Raw genomic sequence first — 9,833 nt, 5'->3', positions numbered from 1 at the left:
AGAAGAGCAGAAAATGCTCACTAAGATCCAGCATAAACTTGGGATTAGTACATGAGGGTCTAGCAGCCTTTACACATCTATCTACTCTACTGGATCGAACAGAACTGTCGACAAATATCCCAAATGACTTCAGCCACTGGTGGTTTCAGGGGGGCAGAAAAAAGTCAGCCTGTTGGGGCTGATCGAAAGGGCTTTTTCTAAGCTTTAGTATTGGCTTGATAGGAAAGGTTAAACAATCAACCACCCTTTTTTGGTTTACTATTCCCTTTGCAGCTGAAATAATTAAACCCAGACAGCCTTAGGTGCTTTGCACTGAAATAAAAAACACAGCTAATTAAAAGTATTTTTATTCTATACATTATGACTCCAGACACTCTGCACAGGACAAAGACCAGAATATACTACATACATCTTTGTCATAGAAAGTGACTAACTAGAAAAGTGTAAACGCTTCAAAGGGAAAGGAGAGGGCTTGTGATGGACTCCTGGTGTAGCTCTTCAAATTCTTCCTACAGCGCGACGGCTGAGCATTCAAGTCCCTCTTAACAGGACAAGACCAATCCTCAAGCCACTCCAAATCCCTTGTTACAATGAAAACAGGGCTATGGTTACAAGCGTGACCAAAGACGTGGCGGTGTGTGAGAAAGAAGGCACATGGGTCAAATTGAAGAGGTTCAGTGGACTGAGTAGAGTGCAAGTGGACCTGTCTTCTCTCCAAATCAAGCAGTAGTTTGCTGGCATGACCACACACCTCCCCACCAAAGAACAAACAGTGGTGGCTTGCATAGTAGACAGGTCGCTTTCCTTTAGCATCCTCCAAATTTCAACATTGGCAACCGTGGCAAAGTATCTTTAGCAATGAGAAAGCAACTTGAAAACAAAAGCAGGACCCAATCTGCTTCTTCAGTGCGGCTCACTGCCATAAGCTCTGGCTCTCTTAAGACTACCACACTTTCAGATTTGGAAGCAGTCACTATCACCTCTACAGCTTTGGTCTCTTGCCACACTTCTGCGTTCCAAACTCAAATAAGACAGTAGTGCAACTGTAAGTCTTGGGTGTGTGGTGGTGATGGGGGGGGGGGGGGAGTAGGTACACTTGGACATATTCTAGGAACCTGTATACAAAATATTTACATTCAGTGAGTATTGCCATGCCTCTCCCATTGGCAACTAGCCTGAATAAGGACCGGAAAAGCTAGGTTGCCAAGAGGACAGGTTTTTCAAGGAGAATGGGGAGCAATGACCACAGTCGGTACCAAAGTCTGAAGCCAACCCCCCCCCCCCATTAGCAGAATGTGCACAAGACGACAACTGCCCTCTTTAACATGTGCTTTACATCTTTGCGAAAAGGTCCCCAAAGCTCCTCAACTTATTTTGCAAAGAGAATAACAGCAACGGGATAGAAACAACAACTGAGGATATGCACTTAGAAATTAAAGTCCGAGAAGCTATTCATACCACAGAACAACTAACTGTGGGCCAACTCCTACTAGTTTACTGGGGAAAGGCACAAGCTCACACCTGCACAAGGGCAAAAAGGCTTCTGGGTGACCTTGTGCATTGTGCGCTGGAATCCCCCAAACTAGTCACTTGTGTCTGCCAGGTGCCTTTGCATTTGCTGCTCTAAGGGAACCCTGAGGTCTCAGTAGCACAGTTTACAGGCATTTGCAAGAAGAAAACAGCATGTTTCTCTTCCTCCTCTCGTGGTCTTTAAGACACATATATAGACAGATATATATGTACTATTGCCTTGGAAAAACAGGGGACCCTGCCTGTTCCCCAGGGAAGTTCCTGCATTCTGATTGTCTTGCCAACAAGGACCCAGTCCAGGCTTAAAGAGAACCCACCCATCCTCCGTACCACAGTCAGTCACAGAAGCGCTTGCGTGGGATGGTGCGGGCTCGGTTGGAACGGCGGATCTCCTGCTTCGAATCGCGGCATCGCTGGCAGATAAAGATGTCAGGCACGTTGGACTTGCGTATCTTAGCGCAAGAGAGGTGGATCCAAGTGGTGCACTCGCTGCACTCTATCATGGGTCTCCCAGCAAAAGGCTTTAAGCAGAAGCAAGTGATGAGATCCCAGGCATCGTCCTCTGCAAGGGAGAACACACGAGGTTAAAAGCAGAGCCTAGGCTGTTTTGACAGACAAGTGTTACATACACCTTAAGCCTTAAGGGTTTCAGTTCTCATCCTTGTAAGATTTATGAAATTCTATATTGATCTAGCAAGTTTTCTTCCAACCTTTCCCAGAAAGAGCAACCCAGACAAAATCCATTTCTTCATGCTAGTGGAAGATAGCTGTACAACCATGTATCATATTGTACTTACCATCTGTTTTGGTGTCTGAGGATGCAGCAAACTCCTCACATGAAGCTTCAAGGAAAGAAAGAAGAAAGACCACATAAATAGGAATAGCCACATCAACCTTGTTAATCTGGACCTGGCTGCACTACTCACTCTGTGTCAAACAAGCTTCCTGAACAATGCTTTACTGCTTATTAGCCTCCCACATTACACTACATTTTAAGATTAAGACCGAATGAAACTTTAGGATCATTCATGTCTCTCCCTCGCACACACTTTCAAAGACTACTGACAACAGCAAAGTATGTCATTTAGCATCTAGATCATAATATTAACAGAATATTATGCCAAGGCACTGGCAATGCCACTGATGAAAATTAGACTATCAGGGGACAAAGGAGATGGACCCAAAATCCTAACAGCCGATATATCAGAGTAAACCGTTCTTGGGCTAGATGGGCCAATAGTCTGACTGTAGGGGGGGAATTAGCTTTAAAGGCTGTTTTTACTTTCTTCCCGAAGCTTCCTTATTTGCACTTACTACCAAGTTGGGAGCCATCTTGACTGAGTTCTTCCTCATTGCTCTGCTCTACATTGTTCCAAGAGGAAGGGCTGACTCTTTCCTCCTTGCATGTCTCCTCAGGTTTCTCAGTGGTCTGCACCTGAGGGACCCAGGCATTCTCCTTTATGTATTGCTCCAGGAGAGATTTAGGCTTGAGTGATTCCCTTGGGAAATGGGATTCAAGTACTCCTGCTTCAGCATGAGTTTCCTCTCTGTGCTCCACCTTTTCTTGCTTCAGGTCCTTCACTTTTGTTGGCGTGACCCTCTTGTCCACCTCTTGACCCAAGATGCGCTTCTTTGTGGACTGCTTCCTTTTCTTAGTTTGCTGGGGCCGGCTTGCACAGAAGCTACTGGAAATGCCACCAGGATAGCTGAGGAAGAGATCTCCAGATCCTTTGCATCTAGTGTTCCTACTCCCTCCATCATCCGACAGCGCCTGGGAGTCACAGGACTGGGATGAAGTCCAGCTGTCGCCATCTTGAGTGCTGCCTGTGCTGTTCTGGGGGCTCATGTTGCCCCGATGGGGCCAGGGCTCATTCTAGGAAAGGAAAGAAAGAGAGCCATGAGTTCTGCACCATTTGAACAGCTTCAGAACAGAAGGGAATGGCACCCAGAACACAATGATAACAGAGTAAAATGATTCCAAACTTTGGTCCTCCAGGTATTTGGACTTTAGCTCCCAGAATTCCTAACTGTTGACCAAGGTGGCTTAAGTCCAACCCGCCCCCCCCGCCCCCCAGAGCACCAAAGTCTGGGAATCACTGATCCAGCCCCATAAGCCCTCTTACCTCACTTGGGTATGGGATGTAGCCTGCATAGGCTAGCACAAAGGTGCAGAACTGATTGAAGTCTTCGACAGTTCGGTGTCTTTTCTGTGGTGGCTACAAAACAAAAATGGATCCAAATGTCAGTTTGAGCCTTCAGAACGACTAAGTAAACAAATTACTTATCATTTAATTGCAGGTCACCTTGGAATGGGAAGAGTTCATTTTAAATTGCCATAACAGCATCTAATACTAGAGCAATTCATTGGGCAGGATTGTGCCCAGTCAAAACACACAGCATGCTGCTGGAGCGTATAGAGAGCTCCCTGTCTTTTCTTGGACCAGTTCTGCCGGACCACTATCTGCACCTAACAGCAACCTTTGTATGAATTTTTCCCATCTTAATCTAAACAGGAGGACTACAAGAGGTACCGAAAAACACCCCAGAAAGAATTCTGCCTTCAGATTTTATTCAACGGCCGAATGGGAAGGAGTGCATGTTTAATCTCCAGGGAAGGAATTCTCTTGCTGCTCGATAATGACAATAATGGTAATGGCTGTAATCGAGAAATATCAAGCGTTTCCCCCTGGATCCCCCCTTTGAGCCAAGAAAAACAAAAGTTAGTCTCACCCTGCAGACAAAGAAAGCAGCAGAGGATCAATTCCAGCCAAACAAGGGACCCGCACTGCCATCCTCCCCTTTTATCCCAGCATGCCATGGCAAACGCTGCAAAAGAAGGACCACGGCCAAGGCTCCCCTTTAAAGGATGACTCTCTACCACCCAAAGAAGTAAGGAAAAGCATTCCTGAACAGGCAAGCAGGATCCCACCTGCACTTACAGGCAAAGGAAAGGGACCTGGGCAAGCCAGGTAAACTCAGAAGAGCATCCCCAGAAATGGCCTAGATCTAAGAAAGTGCCACCCTCAAATCATCAAGTGAGATAAATACCCTTCACATCTTCTGGGGTTAGGGGACTGGACCCCTGTGAATATGGAAAGCTGCAAATAACAAGACCACTATTTTCATCTGAGAGAACACCTCTCTAGGAATCGCTAGGTGCTCCTAATTAGAGATAATTAGGAAAATTGGGCGATCCCATGGTCAGAAATACTAAAAGATAAAGGAGTTCCGGACGGAGGACTTTCTCAAAAGGAGATACTGAAGGCACAATTTCAAACAGTTCCATGAGAAAGAAAAACGGGAGACGTCTCAAGAAACCAGGATGGATGACTAAGGAACTTTCAACGAGCGAGTTTGAAACGGAAGATGTTAAGAAATGGAAAAAGGGGGGAATCACAAAAAGGATCAAAGAAAAGAGGCAGGCAGGGGGGTAAGTCAGAAAAGCTAAGCGCAGAACGAATCTAGAGAGGTTAAGAACAATAAAAAGGGCTTTTTTGGATATGTCCGCAGCAAGGAAGAAGAAGGAAACGTGGGCACTCGTGGAGAAGATGGCAAAATGCTAACAGAAGACAGGGAAAAGGCAGAATTACTCAAGACCTTCTTTGCCTCGTCTTCTCCGAAAGGAAAAGGGGCTCAACCTAGGATGGAGCAGAGGACAGAAAAGGAATTAGCACAGAGTAAAAAGAGATAGAGAGGAAACCTTATTATCTAAAGAATTTAAGTCTCCAGGACCAGATGAACTCATCCAAGGGTATTAAAAGAAATGGCAAATGTCATATCGGAGCCATTGGCATAATAGTCTTTGACTCCTGAAAAGGAGAGAAATCCCAGCCGACTGGCGGAGGGCAAACTTGTCCCCATCTTCAAAAAGGGGAAAAAGAGGATCCCAACAATTATCCCAGTTAGTCTGAGATCAGTACTAGGAAAGATTCTGGAGCCGTATTAAAAGAAGGTGTGAAATCTAGAAGGCAATGCCTCATCACAAAAAGTCAGGAGAGAGAAGAAGTCATGCCAGACAAACCTAATCTCTTTCTTTTGATAATGACCATCTTGGTGATGAAGGAATGCTGTGGATATATAACTTGACTTCAGTAAGGCCTTTGACAAAGTTCCCCATGACATTCTCACAAACAAGCTTGTAAAATGGGGCTAGACAAGGAACTGTTAAATGGATCTGTATATGGTTGACCGCGAAACCAAGGTGTCACAATGGCTCCTTTTCATCCTGGAGAGAAGTGACCAGTGGGGTCCACGGGCTCTGTCCTGGGCCCGTGCTATTCAACATCTTTATCAATGACCTGGATGACAGAATTGGGAGCATACTTATCAAATTGCAGATGAATCAATTAGGGGGAATAGCTATATCCAGAGGACAGGATCAAGATTCAAAATGACCTGAATAGACTAGAAGCTGGGCCAAAGTAACAAAATGAAATTCAACACGGAGAATGTAAGTATTGCACTTAGGGGGAAAAATAAAATGCACAGATATAGGATGATGGGGACACCTGGCTGAATGAAACTACGTGTGAAGGGATCTAGGAGTCCAAGTAGACCACAAGTTGAACATGGTGAACAGTGTGATGCGGCAGCTAAAACGGCCAATGCTATTTTAGGCTGCATCATAGAAGTAGTGTCTAGATCAGGGTAGGCAACCTTTTTGAGCCGGGGGCCGGGTTGCTGTCCCTCAGACAAATGGGGGGGCCGAAGCAAAAAAAATAAATAATTAAATAATGTTTTAAAAAATTAAATATATAAATAAACCAGGACAATGTAGGGACAAATTTTCAAATGGAGGGCACTTTTTTTAAAAAAAATGGGGGACGTGAAAAAAATTGCTGATTTTTTTAAAAATGTTAATATAAATGCATGTTTCTGAGGCTTCTATAGACAATTGCCCCCCAAGGCCCCAGCAGCAATCGGTGGCAGGACCAGGGCGGGGGCCGGTCCCAGCGCTTGCCGGGCCGCATCCGGCCCGCGGGCCGCCGGTTGCCTACCCCTGGTCTAGATCAAGAGAAGTAATAGTGCCACTGTATTCTGCTTTGGTCAGGGCCCCACCTAGAATATTGTGTCCAGTTCTGGGCGCCCCAATTCAGAAAGGACATTGAGAAAACTGGAGCCATGTGTCCCAAGGAAGGCGACAAAAATGGTGAAAGGTCTGGAAACCATAGCCCTATGAGAAGAGATTAGGGCTGGGGATGTTTAGCCTGGAGAAAAAGAAGGTTAAGAGGTGATATGATAGCCCTGTTTAAATATTGAAGGGATGTCATATTGAAGAGGGAGCAAGCTTGTTTTCTGCTGCTCCAGAGAACAGGACCCAAGGAGCAATGGATGCAGCTCCAGGAAAAAGAGATTCCAACTCAACATTAGGAACAACTTCTGAGAGTAAGGCTGTTCGACAGTGGAACACACTTCTTCCTCGGAGGGTGATAGAGTCTCCTTCCTTGGAGTCTTTAAACAGAGGCTGGATGGCCATCTGTCAGGGATGCTTTGATTTGGATTTCTGCATGGCAGAAGAATGGGGTTGGACTGGATCAGGGCCTGTGGTCTCTTCCAACTCTATGATTCTATGATTCCAGGGCAACTCTGTGGTCAACGTCCGACAGACACTGGCCATAGAATCGCGTGAGGGGAGCCTGGTGCCTCTAGGAATCCCTAGGTCCTTCAGTGCCACTTTTGATTAATTGACACAGAGTTGTGCTAGATATTCTAGAGAGAACATATTAACACTATTGGCCTCATGTATAAGTTGAGGGCTGGTTTTGGGGCCAAAATTAGGATTTTGATCTGACCCACAGATGGGTCCAGGGTAAAATTTAGGGCCATGCAACAAAGGATCTAAAGACTGGAGCAGGAAAACAATGCCAGAGAATTCACAGTGTTCCGCAGGTGCAGCAACTGTTGGTGCTCCCACTAACTAAAGCCTGAATGTGATAAGAGAGTAGATAGAGGAGGAGGCCAGTGCTTCCAGGACAGAGTCCAGTCTTGCGTCCGCCAGGAGAGAGTTCATTTTTTAAAACAAGAGTTAAAGTGCCATATTTACATTGGCCCTTGGATAAGTCGACCCTTTTTGGGGGTGGGGTCCAATTGTTTGACTAGAATTTCTGGACTTACACATGGTATGTACAGTAACCATTTCACCCCCAACAAGAGGAAGGCACAGCTCTCCTCCTTCCTCCTTACAGCCATTGCTTTCTAGTGTAAAGAGCGGGAGGCCCTAGCTAACACCTTCCATTTCTTTCTCTTATTTGCCTAGTGCGACTCAAAAGCTTGCAACATGTACTTGTGCCTTTTGGTTGTCCCCCATGAAAGTATCATTGTTCGGATGACATTGAATTCCTGAAAGAGACAGACTTGAGGGGAAAGGTCTGGGTGCAAAAGCCACTGGCTGCTTGTGCCTGAAAGGGAGCTGGCAGCTTCTGCAGAGATAAGGGTCAAATGGAGGGGAAGGGAACTTGTGGGACTTTTATCCCAATCAGCCCTAGGCACGCAAAGCCACATGGGAAGGAAGATGGGAATGCAGTCCAAGGAACCGCAGGAGGGCCCCACGTTTTCCCACTCTCAGCCAAAGACCAAACTCTTCATCAGGTCCAAAGCACTGCAAGGAAGCTGCCTCTTTGGGAAGCAATACAAAGGCTAGGGAGAGTATCACAGGCCCATATTCCCCCATTCTCTCTCTGTTCCAAACATGATCCCCACCATCTCCTTGGCTCAACATCAGGCACATCACACTTAACACACTATACCAGGCAAGCCCACATTCCCCATAAGCTCCAATGTGATCCCCATCATCCACCTTGGTCAATGTTGAGCACAATCACACTTGCACACACGCAAGCACTGGAAAGGAGAGAGAGAACACTTGGAAGAGTCCTCAGCATTGCTTCAAGAGCCCTTATGGGCTGGTATGCAACATATATAGTGTAAATACTATAACCAGGAGTAGGCAACCTTTTGGAGCCGGGGGCCGGGTTGCTGTCCTCAGCAACTGGGGGGCCCAAGCCAAAAAATAAACAATTACATATTTTAAAAAATTATATAAATAAACCAGGACAAATGTAGGACAAAATTTTATAATAATAAAAAATCCCGCCCCCTTGAGAACAAAGCTAAAATACGACATATGAAATCCCTCCTTAAAAAAGTTGAAATCCAATACAGTCTTTAAAAAGGCACAAAACAAAAAATACACAAACATACAAGTCAAAAAAATGACAAAAAGTCAGCAACATCACACCCGCAAACCATCAGTCGGAGCAGCCGTATCTATTCCCAGACGTTCTTCTAAGGCCTGTCCTTCAATGGAGGACACTTTTAAAAAATGGAGGACACGCAAAAAAATTTGCTGTTTTAAAAAATGTTTAATAATGCATGTCTCTGAGCTTCTATAGACAATTGCCCCCCAAAGGCCCCGGCGGCAATCGGCGGCGGACCGGGCCAGGGCTGGTCTCAAGGCCTTGCCGGGCCGATCCAGCCACGGCCATAGGCTGCCTACCCCTGCTATAAACCAACAGATAGACAAGTCGGGCCAGAGAGCTTCACGTGAGGAGAGAAATGAGGTATGGATGGTAAGTGGTCTATCATTTGTGTTTGTGTATTTGGCCTTCCAAGTTGCTTTTGACTTCAGGCAACAGATCATAAGGTTTTTGTAGGCAAGGAATCCCCAGAGGTGGTTTTGCCAGTTCCTTCCTCGAAATACAGCCTCACAACAGGACCTGGTATTCCTTGGTGGTCTCTCCTCCAAGTACTAACCAGGGCTGACCTTGCTTAGCTTCCAAGATCAGACCAGACATAGTGCCTTTAGGGCATTTACCAAGCCCTAAAATACACGTTGGACATAATATCATGCAAAGCAAGAGCACTCTAATGGAGACTAAAGTAGTGCTCTAGTAAGACAGTAAGGAGAGAAGGGAGACTGCGTTGCCATGGACAGAACGCATGGTCAGCTGCAGGGATGATGCCATGGCAGAACGGGGTCTCTTCCAACTCTAGGAAAAAACTTGAGGGAAGCCAAACAACAACAACAACAACAACACAACAAAACTTTGGGAACTAAACCCAGGCTTGTTTTCCAATGTTCCCAAGTTTCCAAAGGGAGGAGGAGAGGAGGAAGACTGCCGTCTCCTTTTGCTCATCTTCCTTCTGCCCTTTTCTGCCCATTGTTAATTTGCCTTTGGTCAGCTATACCCATAGAGAGCCTGTGTTGAAAGGCCCCCCCAAACCCCTTTCCCAAGTCTATCCCCCCGAATGGGGTCTTCTTCCCTTTCCATTGCCCCCACTTTACCACGTGTCCTTTCTTTCAT

At 45.9% G+C, this 9,833-nt stretch overlaps 1 protein-coding gene across 3 annotated transcripts; it reads right to left on the bottom strand.

Annotated features, from left to right (window-relative positions):
• Nucleotides 1-331: 331 nt before the first annotated feature.
• LOC121926919 (PHD finger protein 23-like) lies at nt 332-9,833 on the bottom strand. 3 transcript variants are annotated; one of them, XM_042460311.1, is made up of 5 exons: nt 9,815-9,833; nt 3,654-3,746; nt 2,845-3,403; nt 2,328-2,372; nt 332-2,092 (listed from the first exon to the last, which is right to left on the bottom strand). In XM_042460311.1, exons 3-5 carry the CDS (start codon nt 3,374-3,376, stop codon nt 1,866-1,868), a joined length of 804 nt encoding a protein of 267 aa, XP_042316245.1. In that variant the 5' UTR covers nt 3,377-3,403; nt 3,654-3,746; nt 9,815-9,833; the 3' UTR covers nt 332-1,865. The 3 variants fall into 3 exon arrangements, with proteins under 3 accessions (XP_042316245.1, XP_042316243.1, XP_042316244.1); XM_042460309.1 differs by lacking the exon at nt 9,815-9,833 and adding an exon at nt 8,747-8,793 and having other exon boundaries at nt 3,654-3,747; XM_042460310.1 differs by lacking the exon at nt 9,815-9,833 and adding an exon at nt 4,261-4,687.

Source organism: Sceloporus undulatus, chromosome 3 (assembly GCF_019175285.1).
Source record: "Sceloporus undulatus isolate JIND9_A2432 ecotype Alabama chromosome 3, SceUnd_v1.1, whole genome shotgun sequence".
NCBI lineage: Eukaryota > Metazoa > Chordata > Lepidosauria > Squamata > Phrynosomatidae > Sceloporus > Sceloporus undulatus.
The sequence above is the reverse complement of the archived record's forward strand: the minus strand, read 5'-3'. Positions and strand labels throughout refer to the sequence as shown.